The sequence below is a fragment of the Pollicipes pollicipes genome, unplaced genomic scaffold (genome assembly GCF_011947565.3).
Source record: "Pollicipes pollicipes isolate AB1234 unplaced genomic scaffold, Ppol_2.1 Scaffold_7261;HRSCAF=8764_pilon_pilon_pilon, whole genome shotgun sequence".
In the NCBI taxonomy this organism is placed as follows: Eukaryota; Metazoa; Arthropoda; class Thecostraca; order Pollicipedomorpha; family Pollicipedidae; genus Pollicipes; species Pollicipes pollicipes.
Genome location: NW_023597054.1, coordinates 43,677,229 through 43,696,771, shown reverse-complemented (window position 1 = coordinate 43,696,771; position 19,543 = coordinate 43,677,229). Strand labels below are relative to the sequence as shown.

The window sequence follows — 19,543 nt, the reverse complement described above, 5'->3', positions numbered from 1 at the left end:
TGCCGGCTGCCGCGGCACCACGTACCCGGCACTTCCAGCCGCTCTTTGGTATAGCGCCGAGCGTGGGCCGGACGCAGTAGATGTGGAAGGCCTTGTCGCAGCTGTCGCAGCAGAGCTGGCGGCCCTCCTCGCCCGGCTGCCTGCAGTGCTGACACACTTTGCAGCTGGGACACTGCCAGCCGGCCCGCACGTCTGCGCAGCGAGACAGCCGCCATCGGTCAGTCAAAGCGCCGACGACGCCGGCGCGGCGGACAGCTGGAGGGCGGCGACAGGACGACTGCCCGAGAGCGGCCGGCCAGTTACGCCGATCGGCTGGCAATGCTCAGTACTCACCACTGATACCAGCGTGGACAGGCAGGCCCGGACGACACCGACGCATGCACGGGACACCCACGCACGGACCACGACCCCACCGGCTAACGGGCCCGATTTGAGCCAAGACGGCGCGAATGCAAGCTCGCAAGACAAACACACCCGCGGACCAAGGCTCCACAGAGAGCCAATGACACCGCGCCGCCCCGAGACGGCGTGGGGGCGGTCGGCGGCGGCGGCACTGACTCGGACTCAGGGGCAGAGGCGGGGTGGTGCAGTCGGCGTGGAAGTGGTTGCCGCACGACGAGCAGAACAGCATCGACTCCAGCGCGCCCGAGTCGTCGCAGTTGATGCAGGCCTCCTCGCCGTCTGAAACGCAGCCCGCGGGACGTCAAAGTCGCCAGTCTTGGCCTCTCTCACACAATGCACGAATCATCCCGGATCATGGCAGCCAATGCGACAGTGACGCGGCAAAACGCGCTCAGCATTCGTTGTTGAATGCAGCTTGTAACTGTGACGACACCATGAACCAGTTTTAGACAACAGTGGCGTGCCGAAATCACCGATGTCGAGCTGCACCAAACACCATTCGACACCGCCGGCATTCCACACACACACCACACCGGAGAGGCAACCGGAGGCAGTACTGAGTGGTTACGAGCAGTCACAGGCGGCTCATTTCACAGCCCGACCTGCCCAGCCCAGTCGGTACGGAGTGAGATACTGTACGGCATGCGGAGGATGTCCGCAACTCACCGGCCGGAATGCGACTCAGGTGGGTGACACAGTACACCTGTTTGGTGTTCATGTTCTGGAAGGCGCCCGAGGCGGCGGCACACGGCAGGTGGAACACGGCCAGGCACTCGTCGACAGCGCAGTACACCGACGCGCCGAACCTGGCGCGGGACACGAAGCAGGTCAGCACGCGCCCGGCCCGGGCACACCGGCATCAGCCAGCGACACACTCAGGGACGGCCGGAGCAAGTCAACACGCGCTCTGCGTGTGGCCTCAAAACTGCAGACGCTCAACGCAAGTGATTCAGCAGGGCGATGTGCACGCTTGTACGACGCCCTGTCATGAGAGTTGCCCCTTCTCCGCCCCCGCCCCCCCCCCCGCGCCGCCCGTCAGGCTTCGGCAACTGGTGACAGCGCGCCGCGTGACGGACGGCGCTGGACGCGGCGCGCCTGCCACGGCTGAACAGACGACCGAGAGCCGGACCGCCGCCCCATCTGCCGACTGCAGCCAGCCGCGACGCCCGCCCGTCCTCCCGCTGCGGCCGGCCGGCACCTCTGGCAGAAGCTGCAGCGGACGGCCGCGGCGGCGCTGACGGCCCGCTCGGCGCCCTCCAGGCTGAGGCCGTCGTCGGGCGAGCGCACGCCGCGCGACCACAGCGCACAGCCGGCGTGCAGGTAGTAGTGGCCGGCCTCGTCCAGCAGCTGGTCGGCGCTCGGCTGGTGCACGTGGCCGACCAGCGTCAGCTCGTCGCACGGCTCGTCCCCCAGCGGACCGTCCTTGCGCGGCGAGCAGGCCACCTTCTCTCTGGGGGAGGGAGGGACGGCCGTGAGCCATGGACACCGGCCGGCGAGCACGCCACCTTCTCTCTGGGGGAGGGAGGGATGGTCGTGAGCCATGGACACCGGCCGGCGAGCAGGCCACCTTCCCTCTGGGGAGGGAGGGAGGGAAGGACGGCCGTGAGCCGTGGACACCGGCCGGCGAGCAGGCCACCGTCCCTCTGGGGGAGGGAGGGACGGCCGTGAGCCGTGGACACCGGCCGGCGAGCACGCCACCTTCCCTCTGAGGGAGGGAGGGACGGCCGTGAGCCGTGGACATCGGCCACGGAGCAGGACACCTTTCCTCTGGGGCAGGGAGGGACGGCCGTGAGACGAGGACACCGGCCGGCGAGCAGGCTTCCTTCCCTCTGGGGGAGGGAGGGACGGCCGTGAGCCGTGGACACCGGCCAGGGAGCAGGACACCTCTCTGAGGGAGAGAGGGAGAAAAGGACGGCCGTGAGCCATGGACACCAGCCGGCGAGCATGCCACCTTCCCTCTAGGGGAGGGAGGGACGGCCGTGAGCCGTGGACACCGGCCACGGAGCAGGACACCTCTCTGAGGGAGAGAGGGAGGGAAGGACGGCCGTGAGCCATGGACACCGGCCGGCGAGCAGGCTACCTTCCCTCTGGGGGAGAGAGGGACGGCCGTGAGCCGTGGACACCGGAAACGGAGCAGGACACCTTCCCTCTGGGGCAGGGAGGGACGGCCGTGAGACGTGGGCACCAGACCAGCAGTGCTGCATACATATGCAATGCATGCAATGGTTGGACGGAATGCCCGCCACGGTCAGCTCGAACGTGACCGACGGTTGGAAGGGAGGTGACTGCAGCTGAATGGATTGCGGACAATGGCCATATGTTAGGTGGTATGTGACTAACCAAGGGTTCAGTGGACTGTGACCCGCGGTGGGATGACGCTTGTGGGCAGTCAACATACACACACGAAAATACTGCGCCACCATCGAGTGCGGTCTGGCCTGTGTCAGCGGCCATTGCCGAGCCCTTTCGTCGCAGTCACAAACGGTTTACAAGCTTATTTTAATATTCAAATGTCATTAGAAGATTACAAACAAATGTACTTGAAAGCCCTGTTTGACGCCCTGTCATGCTAATTCGAGCCTTGACAGCTCTCAACACGCAACACTACGCGCATCTGGACACGAGCCCGACCACGGGCGTGGCAGCGTCACGCGTGTACGGAAGCTGGCCTACTTTTTGACGACGGTCTTGATCCTCCTGGCCGAGTCGGCGGCGGCCGGGTCGGTGGCGGCCGCGTCGCCGCCGGCGCCGGCCGTGCCCGGCACGCACCGCATGTCGCCCTGGCCCAGGATGCTGCGCTCGCCCAGGTTGCACAGGGCGCACACCTTGCCCGGCCTGGCGGAGCGCGCACGGAGTGGGTGTGAGCGTACGCCGGACATCTGGCCGCTCTCCAGGCGGGCGTGGTGTGTCTGCGGTGTGGCTGTTTTGCTGTTGATTTCAGTGGATTCAGTTCTGGCAGCTCGCTCAGTAAATATTGGAGCTTGAGGCAGGTTAATCGCAGTCACAGAACCTATCTTCACGACACAACTCGTGCCATTTTACATGCCAGAATTCAAGAAGACTTGCTTTAAAACCTATATACAGCACACTTTAATACCTATATACAGCACAGCCATTTTACTTAAGATGATGTCCGGCCAAATTGTGATCGCAACGAGCACACAAGTGTCTCTTGCCCTGCCACCCTCCCTTCAACAGCAGGTACTAGCTACAGTCCAATTTCCCACCCTGCCCGCCGTGACCACGGATGCCGAGCTCCCCTGCGGCCGGCCCGTGCCGCGCCGACTGACCAGCGCTCCTGGAACACGAGCGACTCGTCGAGGCTGGCCGAGCGGTCCAGCGAGCTCTGCACCGAGCTGGTGTCCGAGCAGTCGTCCTCGGCGTCGCGCGAGTTGTCGCCCCACGGGTCGGCCACCGAGCCCGGCAGCGGCGACGGCAGGTCAGACTTGCGTCGGCCGCGCGGCCCTCGCGGCACGCCGCGCACGTACGTGCCGCTGTCGACGAGGCTCTGTCAGACGCCAGCACGGCCCACCACGCGGAGCGGCGCGGTGGGAGGCCGGGCGACAGGCGGAGAGGCGTGAGCGTCCGCCACGCGCCCCGTCCAGATCTGACGGGCAGTCTCAGTATCCGCCCCCACATGCACCGGCCACTTGGAGACGGTGTAAACCATCTCACACAGACCATCAGCCATCGCCGACAAGACGCAACACAAGCCCACCACGCGCCTGACAAGACCGAGCAGCGCGGCTGACCAGCGAGGTCAGCCCTGCCGGCGGCGGCCGGTGCCGCCAGCCCACCTGCTCAGTCGCTTCAGCTTCAGTCCGATGGTCCGGCGCTGGTCGACCGGACTGACGGTGTCCTTGCGCGGCCGGCCGGGGCCGCGCCGCAGCGCGCCCGGCGACAGATGGCCCACCGGCTGGTGGAACGGGTCACCCTCGTCGCCGGCGGGCGTGGTCGACGCCGAGTCTGCGGGCGCGGCGACGGAGGCGTCATGCGCACGGACACGCCGGCTGAGGCGTTTTGGGCGTGGCGCCGAGCACAGCGTCGGTTCGGGCTGGGGTGCCGCGCTCGGCCACCGTGAAATGTTTAAGTTTGAGAATGGCCATCTAGGGAGGTTAGAGGCCTACACGGAAAGGAACGTTGAATTGCACGAGAAACATTTTCAAAACCTTGAAAACTTCGCTAAATCTGACGTACCGATTCCTCCACAAACAAACCCTAATGCACATATTGAAACATGTGCATTAGGGCTATGTGACGCCCCAAAACCAAGGGAGTAGGGTGTTCCAGCATTAGCCTTGCCCATATGTGGTGAGACAACCAAAACGCCACCTGGATCCATGCACAGCAGCCTCTGCCAACAACAAAAGCCTCTGGTCCACCGGGCCCGGCCGGACCGGCGCGCCCGTCCCAAGCGCCAGCCGGCTCCGGCGCCGGCCATCACCGGCGGCGACCGGCGCGCCGAGCCCGGCACGCACCTAGCTCGGAGGCGGCGGCGTCTGGGATAGCGACACTGATGGCCAGCATGTCGCCGGGCGGCCGGGCCCGGTCCGCGCCACCGCCGCTGCCGCCGCCCGCCGCCGCCGCCGCCGCCGACTGGTCCTCTGACATCCTGCCGACACAGCCTGGCATGGTCAGCTGATGCTTCACCCTTGGGACTATTGCTTACACTGACACACAGTTTACTGAGCAGCAAGTAGCACATTCCCCTAAAGTTATGCTGTGATGTTTTCAAGACATTGCATGCAAACTATTTGGTCAATCAGGATGTTCTTGTAACATTGTTATATTACCACAGTCTCACCATTTAGCTCTCATTAAAATGGGGATGTAAAATCTATGATGTACAAAGAAACCAAGGAACACACATCAGAAATAGGCCCAGATCTTGACCACCTGGCACCAGAATGACACAGTGCTGGCACATTTTCTACTGATGGACAGACAGGCAGTCTCAAGGACCAACAAGTGCTCTCAGAACTTTGTAACCATAGCTGCTAAAGATGTGAAACCAGGCATATGGTGCACAAAAATATGCTATCTACACAACACTAACAAAAATAATCACTTCTGACTCTTATCACCTAGCCACCAGGTCAAGTGAGGCATATTTCACCACTTGTGTGGAGGTTACTGCTATAAGTATGGGGAATTACACAGACAGTCAGTAAGCCCATTAAAACATTGAACTCTCCGACATAATTACCTTAGCACATATCTCCATATGAGCTAGCATATGTCCAGTGACAATTTGAGCCTGCTGTAAGTTCAGGTAGCAGCCTGCCTCATTTAGGGCAGCATGTAAAAGACCTTTCGCAAGCAAGTGTGCGGAAAGAAAATGTCAAATTTGGCAACCACCTGTTACTCATATGAAACAGAAAACAGGTGACTCAGCTGATTTTAAGTGCAGAAACTTTGCATGGGGCATAGGACCTTTCACTTCTAGTTATCAAGCTTAGTATTAGCCCCATAGAGATAAATGAAGAGTCTCTTCAAAAAAAGGCTGATCTGACCATTTCACTTCTTGAGATGTTCCTAGCATAGCCCTGTGGCTGACTTAATTGGGAGGGTTTGTCACAGAGCCTTACAAAAACTTCAGGCAAAGGTCAGTACAAAAAGCAATGCTCACTTTGGTGTACAAGTATGCAGGTAAGTGTGGATTACATGAATTGATGCTGGAAGGAAGTGAATAATGAGATGTAATTGAAGGATGCATCTTTGATCTAAAAAAGTATGCTGCAAAATATGTTAATGGATCCAATATATCCAAACATGCCATGGTAGTTAACAAAAGAGTTCTGGACCAGTACAAATGATGTCATTTCTCAAAATTTTTGGCATGACACAGTTACTTCTACGCTCTCCAATCACCTTATGTCCTATCCAGTACCGACCATGTGATGTTGTCTTTTGCCATGATGTTCCACAATTATTCATGGAAACATGAGGAGACATGATGTATCCCAACCACACCCAGGTCTCATCCTATCTTTGGGACAGCTGTTACTCCATGGCACATCAACACAGCATTACAAGTTGGCAGAAAGCAGTTGCATGTTCAAATAGCAACCCCTTCAAATTCAATGCACCCTACCATCCTTAGCAATTGATTACACATACTGATTTGTGCATGAATGCCTAGACAATCAAACATTGGAGGTACCCACGTAATAATGAATAGCTCAAAAACATGTAATGTTGTTCAACTTTGTGGAAGAAATCTGGTATCTTGCAGTGTGCTACTCCAGGTGTTCAATGAACATTTTTGAGTTGTGCTACCAATCTTATTACAAAACCTCGCACATGATTGTGAAAGACAAGCACATTCTAATATGTCCAATGATGTCATGATCATGCTGAACCTCTGGCACTGGCATTGCACTTCATGAGATAATCAACCCTTCTATGCAGCTCTATACTAGCCTTTCAAATCATATTTGGCCTTATATCACCAAGGTCTTCCAGGTTAAAGCTGATACTTTGAGACTTAATATCCCTATAGAGGCATTAACACAATAGACTTGGTAGTTAACAAAATGTAGGCATCTGCTGATTGGGCATGGTGACCAAGCAGCCTCTGGGTCCTCCTCATTATTTGGGCTTCACAATCCACAGAGCTGCTGAGACTATACTGTGTTGCCTTCCTCTCACCCTAGCAGGAAGTGCAGGCACCTCGGGAAATGGGGAATCAAACCTGGGAAATAGAAGAATTTGGAAACCAAACCCACTAGATTGTTCCTCCTGAAAAACTGGGTCCAGAAGCGAGACATCAGTTATTTTCTGCGAGGCTCAACTTCCTGACCCACCTTTGATGTCCTACAAATGTTCCAACATGCAAACTTTGGCAGTGATGTTGACAAGATGTGTGGGGCAGTTGGAATCCTTCCCTACATGAGGAAAAATTTTTGACTTGGAACAGAGATGCCAAAATATAGGATATCACTGGAATCATTATCCCAAGGCTGCAATATATTGAACCACAAAGCAGCAGGGGCTATCCATTTCATCAAAGTCACAACCAGACTTCTAAAATATGGGATCAGATTAATTGAACAAGAGCTTGAACATACTGAAATCAACATGCCAAGCTATCTTCAAATTCCTGATCACCATAAGCCATAGTAAGGTGAGGTCAGATAAGACACTGTAATGCAATACTATGCTTCATGATCAGTGCATAAGCAGTGCATGCATATGTAAGGGAGCATGCAAATATAAGGCATCTGGGTTATAGCACTCTATCATTGTAATCCTCTAAGGCCTAACTTGAGGACTAAAACAGAACACACACAATTTGGTGGGCCATAATTCAGATCCCATCAAAATTGCTAATATCACTTGCTGACTGAAAGGCACAGAGCCTACGAAATTTGCTTCTAGGGTTGAATGGGAATAGTCAAACCTTGAATAGGAAACTGCTCACGTGACACCACCATTAATATATTTTCAGAGGCATACCTTTGGACTCCACTATCACTGGAGTAAGAGAGCTTGATCAGTCAGCATATTTACTTGCACCTGTGCTTGGAACTGACAAACCCGCGACAGTTCACTGAGCAGTAGCATTGCTCAGAGCTGAACCCCCATCGCCTGCAGCACTTGCAGTGCAGTCAACACAACAAAACCATCATATCGCAAACTACAACCTCAATCGGTAGCATTCCAACACTTTTACGTGATCTCACAACAAAGGTGCTATTGAGGCGCAGCGTCGCGCATCCTTCGTCTTCGATCAATTACTCAATCCAAGGCTGGTAAAATCACGAAGCCCACTTAAATCCGTCAGCTGAGCACTCCCAACCATGCGGATGGCTCTAAGAATTATGAGTCTAACTTACTTATTTTAATTAACTGTTGAAGTCCGTAAAATTGCGAAGAAAATGTAATTTGCATCTGAATTTCCATTGTGTAAGATTTTGATGGGTATCTAAGACTATGCGGCTATGGTTTTCCAACATTTTACTCGAATGAGCTACGTATGGATAAAAAGTGTAATTTGCCAGGTAGTACTTAAGTCCAAAAGTTTGAGAATAAGTGGAACTGATATTGAAGCTGTATTTTTCCTTTTTTAATCGTATGTTGCAAAAATATTTTCCTACCCCTTACCCCCGCCCCCCCCCCCCCATTCCCATCCCCCTCAAGCTCTCCTGCAGCGCTATGCCCTTCTTGTCAAGGCCAGAGGGTGGTCGGTGGAGGTCGTGTCGGAGCCGATTGCCGAGGGGTTCTGGGGTGAGTGTGTGAGGGTTGGCATCGAGCGGTTAGTGGGGGTATCAGCGGTGTCTTTCTTCCTTTGCGTTGCATTCCACGCTGCTCCGTTTAGTGTGGTAGATCCTGTCCCACTTGTCCTGCTTGCCATGATAGCTGCATGTTTTATGATGTTCCAAGGGGTGCATTTGTGTTTCAAAGGCATCATATCAATGGAGTATCACACTGCTGTCCGAAGTAATTTACAGTAATATGAGTTCAGTGGAATTTTTGGCACTAGAAGTATTGCGCAGTGTGTGAACTTACATCTATTTTTGCTGTCCCAAGGACTGATTCGTGGTATTGCCATACAATTCCTCACACATCACAATTTTTGACATACAGGTGTCAAATGTCATAGAAATCAGTCAATATGATAGTTAAAATGGATGAACCTTTGAAATTCTAATATGTTGACACTCACAGGCAAAGGGGTAGCAGTATGTAAAAGTAATAGCTGCAGTATATTTTATTTCTACTGGTACTGCAATGGCCTGTGCAGATATTGCTCACTGCCTGCCTTTGGTTATAACAAATGTGATTGACCAAAAGTTGAAATGCCCAGTGGTTCAGGTCTGCCATCCTATTCACTTGGCCTGGGTCCTCCAGGTCAATCCATGATTGGCCCAGGCTGGGATGGTTGTAACTCCTGTTCAGTCCATATCTCATAAGAAAAATATGCTGAGAGTAGTAACATAAAAGCACATTAAAAATCAATTTTTTTCCAGCATGACTGTTGTTATGTGCCAATCAATCTGATTTCATTAGCTCCATGGGTAATGCCAAGTCTGAAAATAATCATGACCAACAGTGCATGGCTTCACAAAGCCATGTGATGTGAAGCTGTTTAGTTTTATGGCACAGTTTATACCAAATCAACATTTCTTAGTTTTCCACATATGAATTTAGTCTCACTAGCTCTAGTGCTTTGGAGAAACCCCTGGTCAAACTTGCTTGCTGGATCAGAAGTCAGGCTACCAACAAACTGAGCTGTGAGGGCAGAGAAACCAAACTCACAGGACAGGTATAATCTCCTTCTTCCCTGTGTTACTTATGAAATGGTGCTTCAAGATGGATCTGCACACCCATTACATGATGGCATGAACATTTTTCATAGGAAACTCTGAATTTTCCAGGACTTGTTTCAGATCTAAGGGGAAGGCTTTTGCCCAGTTTCCTATGCTCCAGCATGGCAGATGATGACCATGCTTCTGGAAAGGGACCTTGTGCATTCTCATTCAAGAAAGGAAAGCAGAAATTCAGAGCCAGGAAGAGGCAGGCATCAGATGAGCACAGTAAGTTAAAATCCTTATTCTTGAAACCAAATGTCCCCCCCCCCCCATTTCCTTTATCACAAAATGCAGCATTTTAAGCACTGTTATCATCCAGTTTAGCTCATTATGGATGCATCACAATGCACATCTGCTACCTTATTACAAGTGATGATTTTTTAGGACACCAGGGAAGGTGTAAAAGGGGTGATATTGTCACAGTATCACATTGTTCATGCTATCTCAGCAGACTGTGAAGTCCCTTGACTGGAAATGATTTGCCATGATTCCTATCTTCTGAAACAGTGCAAAGATTTAGTAAAAAACAGTATAGTTTATTACTGAATAGCTTTTTAATGTATCCATGTCTATCACAATATTGTGGCATGTTGAGTGGCCACCTTATGAGGTCTGTCCTCAATATCTCTCAAAAGTTAAGGCTGCTCCCAGTTTTGGCAAATGGGCAATTTTTCTGATGTTATAATACACTCCAGATGGATAATTACTTCAAGTTGCATTGTCATTTGTCCCTGATGCATTTGGATCTGTGAAACCAAATGTCACTGAGAATGTGCTTGCCATGCTTGAGGGCTGTGAAGTAGAATATGTGCCTGTGTTTTGGCACATCTCTAGAGAACCTTATTTACATGTTTGGCATCTGGTACACCAGAATTTGGATACATGATTCATGTCATGTTTATCTGGTGGGCATACAGTGTCCAAATATGTTAACTGGCATCTGTTTTTACAGGCAGTGATGACGATACAAAGGTTTTGAAAATTGAGAAGAAGACTGCTAGAAATCCGATGTTTCAGACGGTGGGTGAAATATTTTGAAAGGTTTTGTTTATTTAGATGCTTGGTAGTACAGACTTAATAAAGTTTGCATGGATTTCCTTAAGATATAAATGTTTTGATTTAATGGGTTTAAGCATGGAAACGCTGGGTGAAAGACCATCCATGCTATAAAATGATGGCAAGTATAATATCTGAAAAGATCATGTTTGTTTTCCCCTCTGATTGGGCTAGAGGTACAGAGTGAAGACAGACATGCTGCTTATCATGAGAAGGGCCTATCCATAGTTCAGGTTAATGTTTTGAAACTTAAGAAATGACCTTAACATGATTTTGCAACCATACCTTAGTGTAACATAGAGCTTTTCAACACTTCCCCTTTTATGCATCAGTTATACTTCATAAAAATCCTCCCCCCCCCCCCTTGCATAATGTAAGGTATGGACAGTCCCTGATGGGTTCATGTTTGTGGAGCTTTTTGCATTCAGGCCATTATATTGGTCTTAGAAATGACCTCTGTTTTTGAAGTGTCCCCAGATCCAGAAACCTGTATCTTTCAGGTCATCACAATGTAGTGCATGGTTATGGAGAAAAAGATAAAGTTACTTTTTAGGCAAACTGGGGTTACAAAGATCTGCAGGCAATGAACCATGCTGTAGTTACACATCTGTGAGGCCCTGGGCTGTGCCACATTATTGGTTTTCCTGTCATGTTTAAAGGAGACCGATTTTGCCAGAATGCATTTGATGTTAATTGTTTAGGTTGTTAATGGTCTTAGCAACAGGCAGGTTTTGCAGATGCCGTTACGTACCTCTGCATCAGATTAAATTTTTAGTTGAATTGTAGCTATTGAAGTAGGCACTGAAGTTTCCGCGAGGCAGTCGGTTTAACGCTGCGTCATTTTGTCATATTTTCAGTCCAAAACTGCGAAGGCCGCCGGGACACCGAGGGGTGAGGTGGACAATGCCTCTTCAAGTGATGAGGACAAGGTGGGAGTATCCTATAGGTAGGTGTTCTCTTACAGCATACGGTTGGCCGCGAGGGTAGTTGGTTAAGTTTTTAAATTAGTGTCTTGCATTTAACTAAATGTGTATGTGTGCTTGCATGTCATCCAGTCCTTACCCAGATTGTGGTTCATCCATTAGTCATGCCACGCTATTTTTCAAGTATCACCACAGCAAGCACGTACGTTTTTCACCCTATGATGCGGCCTCTGTAGGCTGCGTATCACGCTAGTCGTGACCCGTGCGGGCGGGTCGTGTCGTCCCGTGCCGTGCCATACCATACCGGCCGTGCCACGCCGTGTTGTGCTGTGCTGCGCTTTGTCATGTTCTTCCGTGTTGTACTGTACCGTACCGTGCTGTCACACCCGACGTTCGCCATGGCAGTGCGTGCGCGTGCATCTGTGCGCCGTTTTGCGGTCAGGTCGAAGCGGACGGCGGCGCGCGAGGGCCCGCATGACATGGGCGCCACGGCCACGGTCGAGATCGACACGGAGCGCGACCGCGACGACCAGGCCATCTTCGAGCGCGCCATGGCCGTCAACAAGGTAGGCTGATCAACAGGGTCGACGAGCGGCCGGGGCTGGGCCCCCGGGCACCTGGCGTTAGGCGACGGGGTGCGGCTGCGGAGCCAGACCTGGGGTGGCGTCGTGACAGCTTTTTTGCAGAGCGCAGTGCCAGGTGTGATGTGGTCAATATGGAGCCTTTTCATGCGGACGATGTGTGAGTTTCTTACTCTCAAGACTAAGTTTTGGTTTTTGTGAACCGACGGGTGTCAAGTTTGTACTGCAATGCCTTGAATCGATGACATTAATGCCAGCTGTGCTGAAAACCAGTGTATTCAGCAGCGAATTTTTCAACTGGGCCCTTACCATGTTGCCATTAGCACCCATTTACTGTTCTACCCGGAAGCCTAGCTGGCCTGATAGTCCAGCTACATGTGATGCCCGCGGCCGATGTTCTGTTCCTCCGCTGACGCCGCCCGCGCCGCCAGGAACTGGAGGGCAAGGCGGACGACAAGGTGTACCGGGGCCAGGCGAACTACGCCCAGTACATCTCCAAGCGCGACACGCCGCAGGGCAACGCGAGCAGCGGCGGCGTGCGGCACGGCCCCATCCGCGCGCCCTCCAACATCCGATCCACCGTTCGCTGGGACTACGCGCCCGACATCTGCAAGGACTTCAAGGAGACGGGCTTCTGCGGCTTCGGAGGTGGGTGCTATGGCCTCGTGACGTTCTGGTTCCATGGCGGCTGCTGGGGTTCGAGACCGGCTTCTGCGGCTTCGGAGGTGGGTGCTATGGCCTCTTGACGTTCTGGTTCCACGGCGGCTGCTGGGGGTTCGGAACCGGCTTCTGCGGCTTCGGAGGCGGGTGCTATGGCCTCTTGACGTTCTGGTTCCACGGCGGCTGCAGGGGGTTCGGGACCGGCTTCTGCGGCTTTAGAGGTGGGTGCTTTGGCCTCTTGACATTCTGGTTCCACGGCGGCTGCAGGGGGTTCGGGACCGGCTTCTTCGGCTTCGGAGGTGGGTGCTATGGCCTCCTGACGTTCTGGTTCCACGGCGGCTGCTGGGGGTTCGGGACCGGCTTCTGCGGCTTTAGAGGTGAGCGTCATGACCTCCTGACGCGGCCGGTTGCGCGGCAAACGCTGGTGGATTGCGCGAGGCCAGTAATGTCCACCGCGCTGCGGCACCTGTGTGCGTTAAAACATTCTGGGAGTGGCACCTGTGGTAGTTGTTATCGCCAGGCGTTTGTGGCCACTTGTGACGTCGCCTTGAGACCCGCTCGCACTGCTGATGTCGTGATCGGCGACCGTCGCAGCGGTCTGTGCCGGTCAAACCGGGGAGCCACAGCCCAGTGCTCGAACTTAATTGTACAGTGACACCATTCTAGGAATAATGCTAAATCAGTCAGAATCAGCAGATCTTCGGTTAGCTTTTTCCGAGGTACGCACTACTCGTGCCGAAGCTTACGAAAACTTTAGGAGTAACCACTTGGACCTATTCAGCATCAGAGCCTAAAGCTGTTGGACCCAAGAGCTGGTAGTCAGACGGTGCGTGTAACGCCGCGCAGTAACGAATCCAGATAGTTGTAATCCAATTTCATTGCACTTCTCACTTACTATCGTCTGCAAATTTTCGTCACAGCCGGATTGCTTTGCTTTGCTTTGCTGTTTGCATTGGCAGGGCCCACGTGTCTCTCCACTGGCATGTCCATGCCTGTTACACTTGCGGACTATTGGAACCAGACCCAGCACGTTCCGGGTCGGCCGACGGTCACGGCCACGGCGCGGCGCCAGCGGCCGGCCACGGCGCGGCGCCAGCGGGCCGGCCACGGCGCGGCGCCAGCAGGCCGGCCACGCCGCGGCGCCAGTAGGCCGGCTACTGCGCGGCGCCAGCAGGCCGGCCACGCCGCGGCGCCAGTGAGCCGGCCACGGCGCGGCGCCAGTAGGTCGGCCACACTGCGGCGCCGGTGGGCCGGCTACTGCGCGGCGCCAGCAGGCCGGCCACGCCGCGGCGCCAGTAGGCCGGCTACTGCGCGGCGCCAGCAGGCCGGCCACGCCGCGGCGCCAGTAGGCCGGCCACACCGCGGCGCCAGCGGGCCGGCCACGGCGCGGCGCCAGCAGGCCGGCCACGCCGCGACGCCAGTAGGTCGGCCACACCGCGGCGCCAGTAGGCCGGCTACTGCGCGGCGCCAGCAGGCCGGCCACGCCGCGGCGCCAGTAGGTCGGCCACACCGCGGCGCCAGCAGGCCGGCCACGCCGCGGCGCCAGTGGGCCGGCTACTGTGCGGCGGCAGCAGTACCACTGGCCGGCTACCACTGGCGCCGGCCACGCCGCGGCGCCAGTGGCCGGCCTTTGCGCCCAGCGGGCCCTGTGCCGCCAACGAGGTGTTGATTTATGGATTTGCTTCACTCTAGTTTTGAGCGCGTACTTATCCGCAAGTTGAAGGGTTTCGGTTCACGTTAGAGATTCTTGATGACCACCATCTTGGAGGGCCTGGGGCCTGGGGGGGGGGGGGGGCGTTATCCATGGAGCCATGGGGCCGATGGGGCCCTCAGGGACGAGCCCAGCACGCGCCGGTCAGGCCTGGCGGCGGCGGCCCGCTCGTCGCTGCCGACGGCTGACCATCGCCCGTTGTGGGCATAAGTGTTATGCCCGAGGGCTCATCGCTACTGTTTGGATTTCGGGCGGGCCCTTGGAGTGAGTGGTTCGCTTCACTCCTCCTCTGGCGCCCGCGCAGGTATAATGTGGAAAATGAGTCCCGGCTGGTCGCCAGTTGCACTCCTCCACTGAAGCCCGTGCAGGTATTATGTGATAGATGAGTGCCGGCTGGTCGCCAGTCGCACTCCTCCACTGAAGCCCGTGCAGGTATTATGTGATAGATGAGTGCCGGCTGGTCGCCAGTTGTATTCCTCCACCGACGTCCGTGCAGGTTTTATGTGATAGATGAGTGCCGGCTGGTCGCCAGTCACACTCCTCCACTGAAGCCCGTGCAGGCATTATGTGATAGATGAGTGCCGGCTGGTCGCCAGTTGCACTCCTCCACCGACGCCCGTGCAGGTTTTATGTGATAGATGAGTGCCGGTTCCGGCACGTCCCTTTCATGTGACGGGGATCGCGATTATATCGCATAGCGTAGCTCAGAATAGCCTCATTCTGAATTCATGGTATGCCATTTCGCACGACAAGCGATTGCCAAGCGCCACCGTTAATAGATTCATCGCTGCTATCCGTTGCCACAGATGCTGAACGAACTAGTCGCGTTAATTTTAACATCGTTCGAAAGGTGTTGAGAGAACCATATCATGACATCGTGAGCGCCAACAGCTCTGTCACGCTAGTGAACCTGACTCGAGCATTTAAGTGACTCACCGCAAAGCCGTTTGTCTGATGTCGAGATCTGCGTTCGGCCTGTTTAAATGGACAGACATGGCCACTGTTGGCGTTGTTGCATCACTTGTCACATGTGGTAGCGACTGCAAGTGGTCGTGAAACTGTTTATGAAGGCATGTAGTTAAATCAATGACAATCGAAATTCACTTTGGAGATGTGCTTGTGATATGCTTGCACCAGATGATAGAGCTATGAATCGGGTGTGCGAGATGCCGTGTGTTGTTACGTCTGTTTGAATTAAGTTTCCATTGGCATTCAGCCGTCCAATGACTTTCGATTTCGATATGTCTAGTGAAAAAGGAAACCAACGACCGAAGTTGTTTCGACTTTATGGATGTCTGGGTGCTGTTAACTTACGGATATTGCCGGTGGGTAAAACAGTACAGTAAAGCAAATCAGTACCGCGGACGAGTGTGGTTTCTGGCGTGTGATTTGACGTCCCCCCAAAAAAATTTCGGGTTGTGAGACAAAAGGTGTCACTTTCCGATGTTTTCCAAGTTTTCCAAGTTTTCGTAACTGTTATTACGCTGCAATTTTCACACGTTTTGACTTTCGCGTGGGTGAATTGGAGGTAGTACCATCGGCTTGCAGTGCCGTATTTGATTCCATTAAGGCAAAATAGTTTGCAATCGAATTGTAACGGACAGAGCGAATGGCAGTTGAAATAAATGACGTCAGGAATAGATCCCCAACGGTCCACGTATGGAGCATGTAAATCCGGAACAGCTCCAAGTTGGCCAGGATTTCTGTAATTGGCTGTGACACGTGCCGCTGCCTCGCATCAGGGACGATTAGTGACGCAGCGCGACGTTGAGCGTCGTGGTCCGAAGAACAAGTCCTACGCATCTGCAGACGGCATTTCTGTGTCAATTGACCCATTATTTTAGCTGTGGAGATCATTTGTGTTCGTTGATCCTGTCCTAATGCTCGTTATCATTCAAAGGAGACTGTTTACTCTGGCAACAATGTTTTATGATAACGTAATGAAGCAGATGTTCCTCACCGCGTGATGCCCGCACCACGTATGACAGTGATGCACCATTGCCATCCTTGGCGACAGGCCCCGCCCTGAGGGCGTGTTCAGGTCGGTTGGGACTACTCACTACAAGCAGCGACATTTCCCAGACTCCTGCATCTTCATGCACGACCGCACCGACTACAAGTTTGGCTGGCAGCTGGAGCGGGAGATGGACAACAACACGTACGGCGCCAGCAACGACGAGAACTACGAGATCAGCGACGATGAGGACAACCTGCCGTTTCGCTGCTTCATATGTCGCGAGTCTTTCAAAGAGCCGGTCGTCACGAAGTGAGTGTCCCTGGCGCGTATGATGGGATGCCCTCGCAAAATGGACTGTGGGGAGGGGAGGGGGTAGTTTGAATCATGGATATTAGAAAGCGTTATCCTTGAAGGGATTATTCGCTTGTATTTTAAAGGTGAGAGTTAATGATGTTTTAGAGAACTGGGAGCTAGTGATATTTTGCAGGAATGGTGGTTATGTAGAATTACAGCTAGTATCGCTCACCCTAGCGATTTTTGAAACATGGTTTTTGAGCGGCGCGTTGACTTGCGTCTTAGATGGGCACGCACATAACGAGTGACTGACGATAGGAGACAAACTTCCCCGTAACGAACGAAATTGTCGGCACAGGTCAGCTCCTGGGAGTAGCAATGCCTCATGCTCGTGTGTGACAGCGGGCGACGTACCGCGGGTGGAGAACATTTAGCGTTCAGCGCTAGTTTCACTATCATGTTTTTGAGGTGCTCGGCTTAATTTGAAGCAATGTCTGCTTCCTTAGCCTGGAACAGGGCATGTGGCTGCTGTCCCGGTGCCAAGCTGCGACAAGTGGTAATCGGACGCGCGACCACGGATGCGCCCGTGGAAAAGACAACGTGTTTGGGTATTGGGTGGTTGGTTAGTGGTACGAATGCAAAAATGCGATTTGCATAAATGGGCAGATGTCATGCAAATATTCGTGAGCAGGTGTGATAGCGACAGGAAATTGGCACGCTGTTCCTGGGAATGGCACGTGCGAAAGTATGGGCCTAAGCTGGACGCCGCACGTGTCACCACTACCAATATGGAGTGGTTCGCCGTGCGGGCTGGCTATCTTTCAGCATATTTTTCCGAAAACTTTTTTGGCTAGAACATGGTCAGATTTGGTTGATATTACCAGTTACGGTAAATAATTTCGTAACACCCGCCAAAGCACTATCAACTTGGATTTCTGCTGCGCATGAATGTTTCCAAGCACCCGAGATGTTCTTGGAAGCAAACTTGTCGAAATGCCGCCGCTATCATTGGCCATTAAATACTGGTTCTGTGATTTGTTAAGTTGGGTATCGTGAGCAAACGACCCATGCCCACGAGTTGTAGAATGTCACCGGCCCAAGCAAGGTGCAAACTTATCGGAGTAAAGTGAACCAACCTCCAACTGATCCGTAGAACGACCAAGCGGGATGTGACAAAGGCGTAGGACGGGCTGGTCTTCCTGGTGTTCACCGTCTTTGGTAGCAGCACCCATCATACCCCACGGGACTGTCGACATCCCTCGTGCCGTTCCATCGTGAGGGTGTGCCGCGCGGGACTGTGATGCGTATCGTCATGTGGTGATCACGGTGTCCTTTCCCAGGTGTAAACACTACTTCTGCGAAGGCTGTGCGTTGAAGGAGTACAAGAAATCAAAGCGCTGCTTCGTCTGTGGTGTGCAAACTCACGGAGTATTCAATGTCGCCAAAGAGCTCATCGACAAACTCAAGGGGTCTGAGTCTAAACAGAACGTGAGCAGTGACGGTGATGGAGAGGATGTGTGACGATTGAACAGCGGATGGCGACGTGACTGATGGGGGTTATGAATTGTGATGAATGTCATTGAACGAGGTTTAAGGCTTGTCGCGCATCCTGTACTGATGTTAGATGTTGTCACAGAGGCCTGGTGTCGGGGTCATTTACCATCAGACATCAGTGCTGCACGGTTTGTTTGTCTTTTCACTGAAGGTTAGACATGCGGTCTGTCTATGAAGAATGTCTGTGTTTCCTCGTTCTTTCGAGGAGTTGGGTCGTGTATGTTCCTACTGTCTTACGCCTGCTGTACATCATACCGGGGTAGAATGTACACATGTATGACAAATGTTGAATGTGAATGGCCACATCATGCGTAACTGGGCTGATGCAAGCATGTGGGTTTACAAAAACTCGCATGGTGTACAAACGCATTTTCGTCGTCCGACTTGCACTGGAAGGAAAACATCCGCCAAAAACAGATCCGGTTCGTTTTCTGCTCGTGTACTAGACGCATGTGAAAGGGAAAAGAATGCCCGCCAATGATCTAGTTGTTTTGGCGCGCTGCGTACTTGCGCGTTGTTTGTACTTCAAGAATGTTGGTTCGTAACTGAGACACATTCATTGTACACAACCCCACGCTTCATATGTTGCAGGTATGAATGCATGACATGCTCCTAAAGTGGTGCATATCACGCAACTTTCATAGGCTGCGTGATAAGCCTACCATCGCAGCAAATTCTTGGTCATTAATGACATTTTCGTTAACCGTATGGCAGAGCACCTGGGGCCAGCCTCGATTTGGCCTGAGTGGGTCGTCTTGTCTTGACTTGCACCAGGCATTCTGTCCTGTCATAAAGTTTGTACACGCTGGACCGGCGGCATCGAACGAGTTTGTGCACGCATCGAAGTTTGTACACGCCGGACCCTTGCTGCAGCCGACACGCGCCCGCTGCGAGTGTCTCACGAGGGTTGCGGGTTGGGGTCACGACAAGTCCGTGTCTGCGCGGGTCCGGGATCGGCTCCCGAGACGCTGCCCTTTGGGAGGCCGGCTGCGGCTGTGTCTGCCAGGGCAGCGGAGGCGTGACCGAAGCCGTGCAGTGGCCAGTCGGGTCCGCCGGGAGCCGGCTGCCTGGGATATAGCGCAGCAGGTAAC

At 53.5% G+C, this 19,543-nt stretch overlaps 3 protein-coding genes across 5 annotated transcripts in view; 1 reads left to right on the top strand and 2 right to left on the bottom strand.

Annotated features, from left to right (window-relative positions):
- The window catches only part of LOC119111483 (histone-lysine N-methyltransferase 2D), a 45,234-nt gene extending 42,126 nt beyond the window's left edge, over window positions 1-3,108 (bottom strand). The window contains exons 1-5 of the mRNA XM_037235301.1: window positions 3,076-3,108; window positions 1,601-1,852; window positions 1,069-1,208; window positions 559-681; window positions 26-192 (exon numbers count right to left, since the gene is read on the bottom strand). Coding sequence (XP_037091196.1) covers window positions 26-192; window positions 559-681; window positions 1,069-1,120 — 342 coding nt within the window. The 5' untranslated portion in view covers window positions 1,121-1,208; window positions 1,601-1,852; window positions 3,076-3,108. The remainder of the gene's footprint in view (window positions 1-25; window positions 193-558; window positions 682-1,068; window positions 1,209-1,600; window positions 1,853-3,075) is intronic.
- Window positions 3,109-3,143: 35 nt separating this feature from the next.
- On the bottom strand, window positions 3,144-8,079 carry LOC119111482 (uncharacterized; the record flags this gene model as incomplete). Its single annotated transcript, XM_037235300.1, has 5 exons — window positions 7,861-8,079; window positions 4,881-5,014; window positions 4,200-4,368; window positions 3,693-3,896; window positions 3,144-3,237 (listed from the first exon to the last, which is right to left on the bottom strand). Coding segments are annotated over exons 2-5 (600 nt in total), but the record flags the coding sequence as incomplete, so codon positions are not given.
- Window positions 8,080-8,544: 465 nt separating this feature from the next.
- LOC119112405 (E3 ubiquitin-protein ligase RNF113A) lies at window positions 8,545-18,590 on the top strand. Of its 3 annotated transcripts, none has more exons than XM_037236587.1 (8): window positions 8,545-8,631; window positions 9,795-9,941; window positions 10,669-10,736; window positions 11,630-11,718; window positions 12,138-12,261; window positions 12,708-12,924; window positions 16,730-16,913; window positions 18,239-18,590. In XM_037236587.1, exons 2-8 carry the CDS (start codon window positions 9,836-9,838, stop codon window positions 18,417-18,419), a joined length of 969 nt encoding a protein of 322 aa, XP_037092482.1. In that variant the 5' UTR covers window positions 8,545-8,631; window positions 9,795-9,835; the 3' UTR covers window positions 18,420-18,590. The 3 variants fall into 3 exon arrangements, with proteins under 3 accessions (XP_037092482.1, XP_037092481.1, XP_037092484.1); XM_037236586.1 differs by having other exon boundaries at window positions 9,783-9,941; XM_037236589.1 differs by lacking the exon at window positions 8,545-8,631 and adding an exon at window positions 9,572-9,670.
- The last annotated feature ends 953 nt before the right edge of the window (window positions 18,591-19,543 follow it).

What these genes read in the sequence shown, in the direction of transcription:
- LOC119112405 (XM_037236587.1), top strand. Translation starts at nt 9,836, where the DNA reads ATGGCAGATGATGACCATGCTTCTGGAAAGGGACCTTGTGCATTCTCA. An exon ending in GCAGGCATCAGATGAGCACA is followed by an intron (nt 9,942 to 10,668) that starts GTAAGTTAAAAT and finishes CTGTTTTTACAG; the next exon opens with GCAGTGATGACGATACAAAG. An exon ending in AAAGAGCCGGTCGTCACGAA is followed by an intron (nt 16,914 to 18,238) that starts GTGAGTGTCCCT and finishes GTCCTTTCCCAG; the next exon opens with GTGTAAACACTACTTCTGCG.